The 15,617-nt window shown below is 42.8% G+C and overlaps 1 protein-coding gene across 3 annotated transcripts in view; it reads left to right on the top strand.

The window, feature by feature from the left end:
* The window catches only part of SLC35F4 (solute carrier family 35 member F4), a 360,561-nt gene extending 346,703 nt beyond the window's left edge, over positions 1-13,858 (top strand). For 2 of the 3 annotated variants that reach the window (XM_058739162.1, XM_058739163.1), the window contains exons 5-8: positions 4,387-4,512; positions 6,503-6,695; positions 10,295-10,384; positions 13,412-13,858. In XM_058739162.1, coding sequence (XP_058595145.1) covers positions 4,387-4,512; positions 6,503-6,695; positions 10,295-10,384; positions 13,412-13,653 — 651 coding nt within the window. In that variant the 3' untranslated portion in view covers positions 13,654-13,858. The remainder of the gene's footprint in view (positions 1-4,386; positions 4,513-6,502; positions 6,696-10,294; positions 10,385-13,411) is intronic. The other variant, XM_058739164.1, reaches the window with a different exon arrangement.
* The last annotated feature ends 1,759 nt before the right edge of the window (positions 13,859-15,617 follow it).

Here is a 15,617-nt window from a genome sequence, read left to right as displayed (position 1 = left end):
CTCACACTTCAACTCTTGTCCAATTTCACGGGATCTGAGTAAAACAGATGGTTCACCTTCATGGAACCTTAAATGTAGCATGCGGACAAGTTGAAGGATTCTGCATAGTCCCAGTTCCTTGAAAATGGACTCTACTGGGGAGCCTGGGTGGCTCCGTGGTTAAGCCTCCAACTTCGACTCAGGTCATGATCTCGCAGTTTGGGAAGCCCCTCATCAGGCTCTCTGCTGTCAGCACAGAGCCTGCTTTGGATCCTCTGTGCTCCCCTCTTTCTGCCCCTTCCCTGCATTCACACATTCTCTCTCAAAAATAAGTAAAAAAGAAACATTTGTTTAAAAGATAGAAAGAAAATGTACTCAGAGAGGACAAGGATGATCATCAGTGCAGGTCTCACTGGCCAAGCTATTAACGTGTAACCCACCTTGAGCTGCCGACCTTTAGTCTCGAACTTGAGAACAATCCTGCCAGCAGTGTCATTTTGAGGCCCTCCATTCTAGAGGCTGCTGTAGTCTTGGGATTCAGGGGTCCGTCGTGAGCCAGTGAAATGCCTCCATGCTCACCCAGCCTTAGAAACAGAGTTAACCACAAGGCAACTTGAGGAAAGCTATTCCAGTTGCAATTAAAGAAGCAATTAAAGCTTCATTTCAATACCCTGAACCCTAGAAGAACTGATATTGTTACTCAAATAATAATTCTGGAAGCCATTTTGTCAATGAGAAACACAGCGAAGTAATGAGGCTGGTAAACCCTCACGGAGATGAAGAGAAGGGCCAGACGCCTGTGGTTTTTGAGGGCCCGAGACGAAAAAGGAAAGAAATGACGATACAGGGAAATAAAAACAGTCAAAAGCCAGATGCTTCTCTGGCTTTTATCTCTAGCTATTTATCTACGAATTCTTTGAAAGATGACAGAAACGTAGCTTTCCTGCAGGGTCGCGTGTGGTATATACCACGGTGAGAGTATCAAATGTTTACTCGAAAGCCCTCTTTGGGCTTTAGGAACACACTCAAACAGCCTCATGGTCCCCCTCTGATCAGCCCTGAAAGTTGATGGGAGGCTCTCACAGGGGGCTGAGCCTGCAGAGGAAGGCAGCTGGCTCAGGAAGAAATGTCCCTGAAGAGGTAGGCTGGGAAAATGGACTAAATAAATTCTTTTCCGCAGGGTATTCCCCTCCCCGCCCCCCACCCAAGGTGGGCACACCATGATGTGAGGGGACTGAGAGGTTTCCAAAGTTGAAACTGAGGCATTGGCAGTTTTATGGTCATTATGGTTACTAACATTCTCACCCAAAGCAGATTCAGGTCGTGGCAGTGGCACGTTTTCTGTCTTACTCAGAACAAGTCTGGTTGGCTAGAGGGCTGGAACTGGAATAGATTGTGAGGAGAGCCACGTTTTTCTGAAGCCAAACAGGTGCCGCCATGAAATGGTGTGTTTTCAGCAGAAGCGTCCCTCATATGGATGCTAATGGGCTCAAAGGCATTTTTGTGGCTGTCACCATGTGGATGTGCACACACGCGCATTTCCGACACAGTATTTAAGGCACTGGCTTTCTGCAGGCACGTTTCCAGTGTTCTGAGCCCGAGAAGAGTCATTTTATGTCTTTTATTCAAAAGAATAGACTATTCATCCTTCCTTGATAACTGGTGAATTCTGAAGATGTCTGAGACTCAGATCTGTGCTGAGGCTATTTGTTCTCTGGAAATTTGAATAGTATTTATTCTGCAATTAACCAGTGGTGCCAAGGAGAGCCACTGTGGGAGCATCCGAATGACCACTCCACTGAGCCTTCCATCCAGCATTTTCCTGCATTTCCTAGATTAGCTGAGCTCTCGTCCTTTAGTTCCAACTCTGTAGATAAGAAGCACATTGAACATTTCTTAAAACGCAGCCACGGAAAATGTTCTATTAGCTGTGAGATTTAAGTAAAGAAAATGTGGAAAATAATTTAGCTTATCTTCTCCCCCCCCCCGCCACAGCAAACCTATATAACCTATCAATTACTGTTCATACCATAGAAAAGAATTTTTCTAACATCTCAAATATTCAGATTTTCATGCTTGTAGAACATAACTAACCACATTGTCCAGCCCTGCGACATGAAAAATGCTTCTCTCCATGAAAGCAATTGAAAGAAACACTGGTGTAATTGATAATGTCAATTTAAGTGGTCTGGCTAATATTTCCACAAGCACTTGAATATAAAATGTAATGGAGACCTTTAAGAGGCTCATCATAGTTATAATTTTGAATTGCTATAAAATTTATCATCTTTCTCCATACCCGATTTCTATCTTGGGAATACTTATAGTAGACATACTAAGCATATATATTTTTACTAAAGGCTGACTCAGAAAAGGAAGTGCTCCTAACTGAAGTCGTATCTGGGGGGTAATAGTGTTAAATGTTCATCACTTTCCAGACAATGTTTTTATGTTTTGTTTTATTTTGTATAGGCTGTTTGTTTTCATAATTCCCTAAACTCAGAATTATATATTATGCACAGTTGCCTAAACCCAAATATTATGGATTATACAATAATTTTGATAATTTTAAATATGAAACAGTACATCATGTTAAAGTTCATTACAATTAACACTGTATTCTATTAATCCCATCTTGATGTGAACAAGAAAACACAACTTATGCTTGGCCGAAAGAAAACAAATACTGATTCAAATTTATTTCCTGCAAATTCAGTCTTATGAGGGAAATCTACTTGTGCACCTGAAGACTTCGACCCATGAATATTATTTAAACACACAAACAAAACCAAAATGCCAGTGTCTAACATGACTTTTCATTTGTCTGAAATCAGACTGCCCAAAGGATTGTTGCAAGTCCTTGGCTGAACTATAAATCCCCAAATCAAAGAAAATGATAACCCTCACACAATTTCTAAGTCTAGATAACCCCTACACCATGTTTATTTATGAGTCTATTACTTCTTGTTTGGAAAATTTCCTTGACATCTCATGGTGTGTGTATTAGATCCTATTCCCTATAGTTTGAGGCATGGTCTAACTAGAACACATGCCTGGGAGCTTTAGAGAATACGATATTCACTCAGCAAGAGAAACGCCTCCCATCAAGCAGCCTCCCGGAAAAACGCTTTATGAAGACGGTTTTTCACTGCTGACATGTCAGCGTCTGTTCTCAAGTACTCCTGCTGTTTTTCATAAAAGATGCTTTAGTACGAAGCTAGGTCTGAAACCAACAGTGCACTTGCTTTTCGTGGTCATTAACAAAAGAATTGCTTTAGCAGCATCTAAACGATAACGTGTCATCGCCACCATACTCTGCGCTGGCCTGGAGCAAGTCTATGGTTACATGTTGAAGATCTACATTTTGTTGCAATAAATAATTCACTGATATTCAGAAGGGCCAAAAAACCCCACATATGTGGAAAAGCTATCTACGGAGGAATTGATTTACTTGGGAATACTCAGAACTGAAACCTAACAAAATTAACTGCCATGTAACCTATAAATTTCTCGCAAAGTTGCATCTTGATTTAAAAGTGAGTGAGACTATTTCACAAGGAAATGACGTATTGTTTCCTATTCCAGGGCCTGTTATTTTCCTGTTTACTATAGCTTTGAAATGTTTTCCAGCAGAATCAGTTCAAGATCATTTAAGAAACAGATGTAAATCAGCATTTCACTAAGGGAGTGGACTCCTGTTTTGAATATTTCAAGCATCCTATCGAAATATAGTACCATTATGATTTCAATCAAATTTGTGCGGTTAATGATCTAGAGTAATGAGATGAAATTATCTTTTTTGTGGTTTAATTTGCACGTAAAAAGAAGGAAGAACTAGTCTCCCTTTGACATTCCAAGTACCAGTGAAAACTCTGCCCACTCCTTGTAAATCACTATAAGAGATGATTTGCTTTCCTTTCCCCCCGGCTCCCCGCCCCGTGGCTTAAATTTTGCCTCTTAGCTGCATCAATGTTTGGTCTCCCTAATCAAGTCCTGGTTATGTGTCAATCTTCAAAACCATGCATTGATCCAAGGAGCTGATTAAAATGTATGCTGAATTGTTTTGAAGAAAAAGCATACAGTATAGACGAAAATGCTCTGGAGTGATTTCCTGTGAAATTTATTTCGCCAACACGGATATTAATCTCTGGGAAGTTGAGCGAAAAAATTACACTAAAATTACTAACCCTTAATTAGAATGGGAGCAGCTTTTATATTCTCTGCCTGGATGTCTCAGGAGCATACTGATTTCTTGTTAATACTGACCCTTCTCGCATTGAAACAGCGACGTACAAGAGGTAATTGGGTTTGAGGAAGCATTTAGCAACTCTCATGAAGTCTTCAATGGCTTGCTCTGAGATATGGAGGCATCAATTTTTTTTAATTCCTTTGCATTCTATTTGACAGATAGTTGCCGCAATAATGGCCATTACCGGCATCGTCATGATGGCATATGCAGATAATTTCCACACTGATTCGATCATAGGAGTGGCCTTTGCAGTGGGTTCAGCCTCTACGTCTGCATTATACAAGGTATGTCGTGCACTTTTTTGTGTAGGCATAGCTTAGACTTAAGTCATAAAAGAAGGCAGGACAAAGAAAATCTTGGCTAGAGGCGGGGAAAATGTGGCTTAAATAAGTACCATTTACTGAGTACTTGCCAGAAATTTTCACCTGTGTTAACTCACCCTTATGAGGCACAGGTACTTATCCCCACTTTCCAGATGAGGAAACTGAGGTTTAAAAGATTAAATAACTTGATTTCAGGAGTACTCCTGAAATCATTGTTGCACTATATGCTGACTAATTTGGATGTAAGTTTAAAAAAATAAAAAATAAAAATAAATAAATAAATAATAAAAAAAAAGATTAAATAACTTGCCCAAGGCCACACAGATGGGAAGTGATAGCAAGATTTAAATTCCCACTGGCCACCTCCAAAGCCCATGCTCCCTGCCTCTGCCCCTCAGAAATCAACTGGTGGCAGCAGGGGCTGAGAAAGACCATTCTGCTCTTAAATTTCTTTACTTTAACTACCACTGTCCTTATTTTAACTCCAATGGGGTGTTAAAAAGAACAAACAAGCTGTCACTTGAGAGTCGACTGCCACGTATTAACCCCAAGCCACAGGAACTCCGGTTATTAGCGAAATGAAGGACGTCCTTTCCTCTCTGATGGATACTCCTGGTCTGCACTCTGTACTTACCACTCGTTCTCCACTGGAGCCGCCTGCCATCCGTGGAAAATCTATTCAGTCATTGCCCCTGACTTCAGAAGCAAGGACTGAGAGAGCAGATCTAAAAGGGTATCCCCAAAGCTCCACTTGTCAGAGCCTGCTTTCGGGATGTAGCTAAAGCACTGTTCCACTTTCACCTCTCTTGGTGTTTCAATGAGAAGATTCTCTGTGAAAAGCAGAAAACGCCCTTTGCATCCCTCCTGGATGCCTGTTCTGATTATTCACCAACACCGTGGCTCTGGAGGCACGGAGTCTATTTCCATATTGACATTTCCTGGCCCACTGATTCTGTGACAAGCTTGACAAGTTTTCACTCAATTGCCATTGGTGTCTAACTTGCCCCCAGCTGAGACCCCACTGAGGTGTCTGATGTGACCAAAGAACAGCACGTGGCCAAGTCCTCTTAAGTCTCTCATGAGCAAAAATAATAAGTCCAGTTGACATTAAAAGCATGCCTGGAATTGCGGTGTCACTGGGATGGCTATCTCATGGAGACAATTCTCCTGACCATGCTACAGGGGTGTTCGTTCTGGGAGCGGTAATATTTGCTGACATGCATAAAACCATATGGGCACCATCGGAAAGATCTGCTGCATTCGACATTGTTTGAGGATTCATATAGGAAGCAGAAGGGTCATAAAGTCAAGAAGTATGGACTAGAGGCCCGGCCCCTCCTCAGCCCAACGTAACTTGATGGTAGCCATTGACATCTCCTTGCTATCTTCTTCCCCTGTACCCAGATTTATATCCAGAAAAAAAAAAAATAGTTTTAATCTGGAGAATAAACACAGTATTTGTGCACGTGTTTTAAGCTCAGAGAGGAAAGTGCTTATAAATCCAAGGCACCATTATTATTCTCTCAACAACATAATGACAGGCTCTCTCTGTCTAATTTAGTTTTCAGTATCTGTCGAAATAAGGGTAAAATGCATCCCATGCCTGAAGGGAAGAATTGATGGCATCTCAATCCTAGATTCTCCTGGGCTCGTGGGCACTCTCACTTACCATTCACCCTATACCCGCAACTGAGGGCGGTGCTAACAGAGTACAGGACTTGCAGCAGTTTCCAACAGCACGAGGAGTTCATGTTGTGGCATTTGCTGTTTCATGTGAAGACTGCAGGGCATTTGAATCACTTATTCACAGTCCATTTTGTGCCATGGAGGTGGTGGGGTAAGGAGAAATAGACGGTAAACTCTGGGCTGGTCAGCTCACTGTGTAGAAGTCACCTTTCTGCTCTGGCAAAGTCTCTAACTGTGTGGCTAAGGGGTTTCTCTCCCAATCCAGGTTTTGTTTAAGATGTTTCTCGGAAGTGCCAACTTCGGTGAAGCGGCACACTTTGTCTCCACGTTGGGTTTCTTCAATTTAATCTTCATCTCTTTCACCCCGGTCGTCCTGTATTTCACCAAGGTGGAACACTGGTCCTCATTTGCGGCTCTGCCGTGGGGCTATCTCTGTGGGATGGCCGGGCTGTGGCTGGGTAAGTGGCTCCAGGTTTTGCCTTCCATTCCCTATGTCACCTGACCTTTCCTTGGATAGATGAATGATCATAGTAGGGCTATTCCCTTGGGAACCTTTGTCCTCTATTTTCCAAACGTATCTAAGGTTGGTTAATGGTTGGAAGGTCCTCTGCAGGCTATTGCTTGATTAGTTCAGAGCTGTTCAACCGGTATACCTCCCATGGGTTAAGATGTGAGCTGGAGGCCCAGGGCACTCTGACCACCACTGGTCTTAAAGCAGCCTTGTCCATCCTTCATGATATATTGTATGATGTTACCGTGTCCCAGGTGGATCACGGGGCATCAGGCAGAGGGAGAGAACAGATGGTGCATTCAAGGAACTCAGAATGGATCAAAATGGCTGACGCACCAAGTACAAGAGGAATGGGGAGGAAGGAAGAAGATGACATCTGGAAGGAAGCAGGTCATGAAGGGCCTGGAAAGCTGTTGAGGGGAGTGGATTTAAAATCCACTTAATGGTCTTTAAGCAGAGGTGACAGGCGCACATCTACATTTTAGTCACACACAGGCTGGCTGGGTGTGGAGAATGAATTTGAGATCGGAAGCCCTCAGCAGGCAAGAGGAGAAGGCAGAATTAACTTGGTCTCCCTGCTAAGGAGGCTGTGCCTAGTCAATGGCCAATTGACTTGAACTTTTTAATGTTCTCTCTCAAAACTCCCCAAACTCAAGGTAGTCTGCTTCACCTGAGCAACCAGGGGGCTCCCACTTTCTAGCTGTGTTGCTTCTGTCACTCGACTTAAGAGGAACCTGAAAAATAACAAGCCTGCTCTTCCTGCCCCAAGCAGTCGAACAACAGCAACTGCTAAATGACTCAGTGTCCCCTTACTCAGAACCAAATCGCTTTCATCCTGCTCCTCTCTCCTCACCCTTCCTAAGGACAGCCCCCTCCATCTAGTCCCCACTGACCCACCGCACTTGACCTGCAGGACATCTGCCAACCCTCAGCTGACCTTCTTTGTCAAGGTGACATAATCTGAAGCAGCACTATAACTCCCGGGAGACAAACATGACCTGGTTTTCATTCCCACATAGACACTGGGTCTACTTTGGCTCAGGCCCCTAAAGGGAGGTCTTAGATAAGACAACGATCAGTCATGTTGGTCCTTTGAATTTTACTTCTGAAGTCCAAAAATGTAGAGTTACGACCTTCCATAACCTCTGCTAAATTAAGTAGAAATCAATAGCAGTGTTCCCATAAGACCCAAGCATCCTAATTAAAAGTGCCAAGATAATTTCCCGGCCCAAAACAATCTAGCTGGGAACAGTCATAATCTAAATTTCACTGACTCTTGGCCCCAGCTGTGTACACATATCTCCAGCTTGCTGCCAAGTTGCCCTTCACCAACACATATCCCTTGGCATGTGTAACACATGCTTCTACACAAGCCCGGCCCAGGCTGGGTATCACCCAGGCCGGCAGGATACCAGGTCTCCACCAAGCAGCATGGTCTCCAGACTCCACGGGGTAGAGCATCACCCGGAACTAGAGCTGCTCCACCCAGCCCTTCCCCAGTGCCCTGCAGTCCTCCCTGTGCCAAAGCTGCTCTGTGACAAAATGAGGCGATAGCCTCTCTCCTGTGTTACACAGCCCAGGTGTTTTACAAACTTCACTGATTCTGTTCTTCTTCTTTAAAAAAAAAAAAAAAAAAGTTCACTTATTTTGAGAGAGAGACAGCATGAGCGGGGTTGGGGCAGAAAGACAGGGAGAGAGAGAGAGAGAGAGAGAGAGAGAGAGAGACGGGGAGGGGGAGAGAATGAATGAATCCCAAGCAGGCTCCGCACTGTTCAGCCAGATGCAGGGCTTGAACTCATGAACTGTGAGATCATGACCTGCGCCGAAATCAAGATGCTTAACTGATTGAGCCACCCGGCTCCTGTTCTTAAGTTTTTGTTTCGATCCCTCTCTTCTCCATAGTAACCAGATACGACCTGGTTGGAGCTGGGCTGGACGAACAGCAGGTGGTCCTCTGACCCGTCCACATTGCCCATAACTACAGCTTTTATTCGCCTAGGCTCACTGTGCCTCCTTCCTTCTCACAGTTGGGCCTATCTGCCAGGGAGTGCCTTCACCCAAATTTACCTGATACGTCCGAGTCCCACTTAAACTTGGGCTGGGCCCGTGCTACAGATAACATACTGACTTATATATTCTTGTCCTTAGGGTGGCAGAAAAGTAAGTGTGCTACCTAAAGAACAAATTAGAAACAGACCACGCATTTTGGTGAAACCACCTCCGTCTTGCTGAGTGAGCAGGACTCAGTTCTCACCCAAATACCAATACTTTCAATCTACTGAAATATCCAGTTCCGCCAAAAAAATTGCAGTTCAGGAGTTCAGCAGCGTCTGTGTAGAATTTAACTAATTCCTGATCTGCTAGAATGTGCTATATTTTATTCCCTGAGTCTGAGGAGAGAGTGGAGTACTGGAATAGTCATTCCCATTGTGACTATGCCAGGAAGGAGGAGCAGTTATTAACGTAGGAATGTCCTCCGCCCTGACTGCCACTACTCTTGTATGGTAACTATGAAGGAGTCCAAGTTTTATGAAAGTCAAACCCACTGTCTCTAACTACCAAGTGACTCCAGAGAACCAAGTTAGTGGGTTTAATTAGAGCAGGCATTATAGATAGCAATGGAAGAGTAAACGCTGTCCTGACTGGAGTGGCTCTAGAACCATCTTTGGTTCTATAGAGATACGGGCAACATGGTTGAGTCAGTTACATAGAGATCTCTCTGAACTGAGGACAATTTGTAGTTGTTAACACTCACCTCTCTCAACCCTAAAACAAACACTGGATTGAAATCTATGAAAACAGTTCTATGTGGCGTATCATTGTTTTTCTTTTGAAAACATAGAGTTTTGATTATTTTTGTAGGAGGTAGAGGATTATTTTAACCGATTTTATATTTTACTAAAAGGACCCAAAGATATTAATTAAATGTATCTAGTTATACCTTCCTTTGGTTCTGCAGACCTGCCCCTGGGTAGTCTGTGCACAAATTGGGATGCGGAAAAAGTCCCTGAGGTTCTGTGCATTACACAGAATACACTTTTGTTTGCCTGCATGATGCCCACCACAAGAGAGAGGGAACAAAACAGCATAGGCCATCCTTGGATAGATCTTCCTTTAGGTAGTAACACTAGAGCCTGTTAGTTATCCAGGAATATGGCATAATATAGCAAAGCATTAAAGGGAGAAAGCCCAAACTTCAATCAGTAGTCTGTCTGCTTTCAACCTCTGGCTGGCCCCAACCTACCTTTATAGTGCTAATAAGTGGTGGAGTGAATTGGTTATTTCACTGCTTTGCAATTGCTTCATACACCCTTTGCCAGCCAAGTGGCAAGAGATCAGGCAGCCAAGGTGGCAGAGGAGAAAAAAGAATAGGACTACTTCAATCAAGAAACCCATACATCTCCCAAATTAGAGGATTAATTGACCAAAGGTGAGGACAAGTTTAGAAGGCACGTTTAGCAAAAACATCGGTTCTATTATGTTAAGAAGGAAAGAGCCCAGCGTGTCAATTTCCTTTCATCCTCTGTATCCTGCATTATTTTACAGCCTTCAACATCCTGGTGAATGTCGGCGTGGTGCTGACATACCCAATCCTGATCTCCATTGGGACAGTGCTCAGCGTTCCTGGAAATGCAGGTACTGGTGTGATTTGACATGTGCAAATAAGTCTCTGCTCATGTTCCTTTTACACCCCGAGTTGTTTCTTCGAGCAATTGTGAATTATGTCCTTTGCCTGAGAAGATGTTTTTAAATATCATGAAGGTGGCAGACAACAGAATAACTATGCAGCAGATTTAAAATTTGCAGCTATAAACACTGTTTTCTCTTGGTCGTGCTTTTAGAATTAAACACCAAATGTATCATTTGGGTTTCATGTAATCTCCCTGACAACCTAATTTTGTGGTATTTTTAGAGGAAGTCCTATGGAAACAAAAGGCATCCCAGCATAGGACTCTCAAGTAAACGTCACTAATGAAAGTGTAGGAAATGTACAGGGTGTTGGCTCCCCATCAGACTATCCATGGGGAGCTGCAGAAGCTTCTCCTGGGGGCAGAGCAGATGGCCCTCTGGAACAGATACATGAAAAGGCAATTTGACTCACTTCAGGGATGAGAAGAGAAGCTGTTTTTCCAGAGTAATCTTTTAGTGAAAGCTGTCAGTGGAACAAGTAATGAAAGTGAGTGATTTGGAAGACCGTACAGTCCTTCCAACTGTAAAATTCTATTTTTCCACGTCTCGGGGACCCAGCTTTCTTTGCCCCCAGGACAATCAGCAAGTGTTCACTGAGCACTTACTATGCTCAAGACTGTAAAAGAAACAACAACAACAAAACACCCTGGACATTCCCAAAGGAACTTTCACTGAATTTGGAAAGTAAGACCGATATATATGAAATAACTTACAACTCCATGTACCATTTGTTAGTAAATGCCAAACTGTGTGAGACAGACTGTTGGGACTATAAGATATTCAGAGGAAAGAAGTATCAGAAAGGAGTGGAGTTATCATGGAAGATCATTCATTCATCCAGGGATTCATTCATTCAATAAAGCATCGCTGAGCACTTAGGATGTTCCAGGAACTGTGCCTAATGCTGGTGATAGATCCTGAATAAGACACAGTGTCCGCTTTCAAGACCATGTGGTGGAGAGAGGGAGACAAAAGGAATTGAGTAGATATGATGTAGAGACAGAATTGCTTTGATAGAGGAATGTATGTAATGCATGCTCTGAGAGCACCCAGGAAGGGCATCCAGCCAGCTGCAAGAAGCCAAAAGGGAGAGCTAATGGAGAGATTAGCTGGATGGTGTGGATGTGAGAAGGAAAGGGCATTGCTTGTACAAAGCACAACATGTATGACCGACAATTCCGCTACTAGCTACATGTGCCGAAAAACTGAAAACAGGGACTCAAAAATATGCTTGTAAATGAATAGTCATTGCAGCATACTCGCAATGGCCAAAAGGTGAAAGCACCCAAATGTCCATCAACAGATGAATTGATAAGCAAGTTGTGATACAATGGGGCATCATTCAACCATAAAAGGGCACGAAGTATGGATACATGCTACCACATGGTTGAACCTCAAAAACTTCACGTTAAGTGAAAGAAACCACACACAAAAAGCCACATATGGTATGATGCCATTTATACGAAATCCCTAAAATGGGGAAATCCATGGAAACAAACAGCAGATTCCCAAACAGACAGCAGATTCCCATTCCCAAAACAAATGGGTAACGGATTCTAATTTCTTTTTTTATGTTTATTTACTTTTGATAGAGACAGAGCACAAGCGGGGGAGGGGCAGAGAGAGAGGGAGACACTGAATCGGAAGCAGGCCCCAGGCTCAGAGCTGTCAGCACAGAGCCCGAGGCAGGGCTCGAACCCACAAACTGAGAGATCATGACCTGAGCCGAAGTCGAACGCTTAACCCACTGAGCCACCCAGGCGCCCCTTAACGGGTTTTACTTTGAAGTGATGGAGATGTTTTGGAACCAGATAAAGGTGGTGGTTGTACAACATTGTGAATGTACAAAATACCACTAAATTCATTTTAAAATAGTTAATTTTAGGGGCGCCTGGGTGGCTCGGTCGGTTGAGCGTTGACTTCGGCTCGGGTCATGATCTCGCGGTTCGTGGGTTCGAGCCCCACGCTGGGCTCTGTGCTGACAGCTCGAAGCCTGGAGCCTGCTTCTGATTCTGTGTCCCCCTCTCTTTCCACCCCACCCCTGCTTGTGCTCTCTTTCAAAAATGAATTAAAATAAAATAAAATTAAATTAAATTATAATAAAATAAAACAGTTTATTTTAGGGGTGCTTGGGTGGCTCAGTCAGTTGAGCATCTGACTCCTGATCTCAGCTCAGGTCATGATCTCATGCTTTGTGAGATCAAGCCCCACATCAGGTTCTGTGCTGACAGTATGGAGCCTGCTTGGGATTCTGCCTCTCCTTCTTTGATCCCCCTCCACCTCACAGGTGCTCACGCACATGCACGCTCTCTCTCCCTCTCTTTCTCTTCTCAAAGTAAATAAGCTTTAAAAAAATAGTTAATTTTAATTGATAGGAATTCCACCTCAATTAAAAATTTTTAAGAAGAACAGCATGTGTAAAGACATAGATATTAAAAAGCTTTGCTCATTTGAAAAAATCTTCAGCGGCCAATGAAACTGGAGAAGTGTGAAGGGACACAGAAGAAAAGTTTCAAGAAATAAAAACTGCAGAGTTGTAATTAAATGAGATGACATGAGCCTTGAAAGATGAGTCTGATTTAGAGAGAAGGAACAGAATGCAAACAAAGGGAACAATATAATGATATAGAGAAAGGAAAGACGAGCTTGAAAGAACAAGGGAGACTTTAGAAATTTCTAGAAGTAGCTGGTGCACCTTGGGGTGGGGGCTCAGTCGGTTGAGTGTCCGACTCTTGATTTTGGGCTCAGGTCATAATCGTAGGGTCGTGGAATCAAGCCTCTCATTGCACTCTGAATTCAGTGAGGAACCTGCTTAAGATTCTCTCCCTCTCTCTCTGCCCCTCACCTCCCACCCCCCATCAAATTTTAAAAAATTAAAGAAAGAAATTTCTAGAAATAGCAACGACTTTGGTCATTTGTTCTCAAAGAAGCTTCGAAACAATCATAAACTACGGCTTGATTTTTCTTCCCTAGCTGTGGATCTCCTGAAGCAGGAGGTGATATTCAATGTTGTCCGCCTGGCCGCAACTATCATCATCTGCATTGGGTTTCTGCTGATGCTCTTGCCAGAGGAGTGGGATGAAATTACCCTCAGATTCATCAATAGCCTGAAGGAAAAGAAGAGTGAGGAGCATGTGGACGACATTACTGATTCCAATGTACACCTGCGGAGCAGAAGCAGGGCCAATGGGACAGTGTCTATACCACTGGCTTAACGAGGGACACATTTTGAATGCACGTGTATGTATATTCTGTGAATATAATAAAATTTTCTCACTACCTGTACACTCAAATGACAATATTAACTCTGAATTTGGATAAGTCATATGTGAAATAATGCCAATGATAAAAGTTTACATTTATATGCTTATCAAGGAACTGGTGTAAATAATCATAATAAAAATTTTTTATGAAAACATATCCATCTTAGTTCTGTTTCTTCTGTTTCAGAGGGAATTGTCCCCTCCCCCCCAATTTGAAAAATTTCCTGAAAACATGAGATTTTACTAAATTATGAGTTTATCATGACCTTACCCTCACCAGGAACTAAGACATTTTCATTCAATCAGAGAAAATGACGTAAGAGGAAAACACATGAAAAGGATACACACTTTATATATATTTAAGTCCAATAAAAGCCTCAAATTCTAAGGCTGGAAAATAATTAGATGACTAACAAAAGAGCACCTTCTATATGCAAGACCTACTCTGGGAAAAATGAACATGAAAATATAGAAGACTTAGTGTGTATTTCCAGTGTGCTTAGAGAAGTACAGAGAATAAGAGTGGTTACAAATACAGTAAAGCCTTGGATTGCAATTAACTTGTTCTGCGAGTGTTCTGCAGATGAGCAAACATTTCTAATAAATTTTAACTTGATAAACAATCGTTGCCTTGCAACGCGAGTAGTACGTGACACTGAACGTCACATGATCACAACTGAACCAATGGTTCTTGAAATTCACTTTGATATACAAGCACTTTGGATTACCAGCATGTTTCTGGAACAAATTATGTTCACAGACCAAGGTTTTACTGTATGTCTGATATGAGGTAGACATTTTAAAATGGCACAGGGATTACAGAGAGGACATCTCTACAGCACTTGACATGATGATCACTCCTTTTTCCTGAAATATCCTCTTTACTTGAATCCCATACAGTTTCCTCATTCTCTTTTTGCCTCACCAGCTGCTTTTCTGGGCACCTCTTCCAAGGCTGGTCTCCTCACTCAGTGTTCAGTCTTTGGCCTTCTTAGCATCTCATTCCATACTCTCTCCCTCAGAGACCTCACCTACTCCTTGGGCTTCAAATGTCATCCATGCAGTGTTGGCTTAAAAATCTTTATCTCCAGCCCAGATTTGTCCCCTGACCTTCAGATCTGACTTCCGAAATGCCTTCTGCGAGCTCACTTGGATGCTTCATTGTTGACTTCAAATTCAAGAACAAAGTTGAATTTATCATCTCTCTTCTCCAGATCTATTCCTTCTCCCTTGTCCCCTGTCGAGGTTAATGGTGCCATCATTAGCCAGCTGCCCAAATGAATGAAAGAGTCTCTCTCTGCACTGGTCGAACTCCAAGTCTTGCTTCTCTCTAATTCCTTTTATGCCCTACAGAGTGACTTTTAATAAATAAATGTGATCATTCTACTCTCCTGTATAAAATATTTCATTTGTGGAGCGCCTAGGTAGCTCAGTCGGTTAAGGGTCCAACTCTTGATTTCAGCTCAGGTTCATGATCTCATGATTCATGAAATCAAGCCCCACTTTGGGCTCTGCACTGACAGCTCAGAGCCTGCTTGGGATTCTCTCTCTCTGCCCCTCCCCACCAATATGCATGTGCTCCCTCTCTCTCAAAATCAATCAATAAATATAAACACACACACACACACTTCAATGGCATCTTACTGTTCTCAGTATAAGCTCCAAGTACCTTTGCATGTCATTCAGAATTCATCCAGAGTTGGTTGCTGACTGGCCCCTGTCTACCTCTACAGAAGCACCATCCAACAGAACTTCTGTGATGATGAAAATATTCTATATCTGCACATGCAACGCAGTAGCCACAGTGGCTATTGAGCTCTTTAAATATGGCTAGTGCCATTGAGGGACTGCATTTCTAATTTTATTGACTGTTAATTGATTTGAAATGAAATTTAAATCGCCACCTGTGGCTATTG

The sequence above is a fragment of the Neofelis nebulosa genome, chromosome 7 (genome assembly GCF_028018385.1).
Source record: "Neofelis nebulosa isolate mNeoNeb1 chromosome 7, mNeoNeb1.pri, whole genome shotgun sequence".
NCBI lineage: Eukaryota > Metazoa > Chordata > Mammalia > Carnivora > Felidae > Neofelis > Neofelis nebulosa.
The sequence above is the reverse complement of the archived record's forward strand: the minus strand, read 5'-3'. Positions and strand labels throughout refer to the sequence as shown.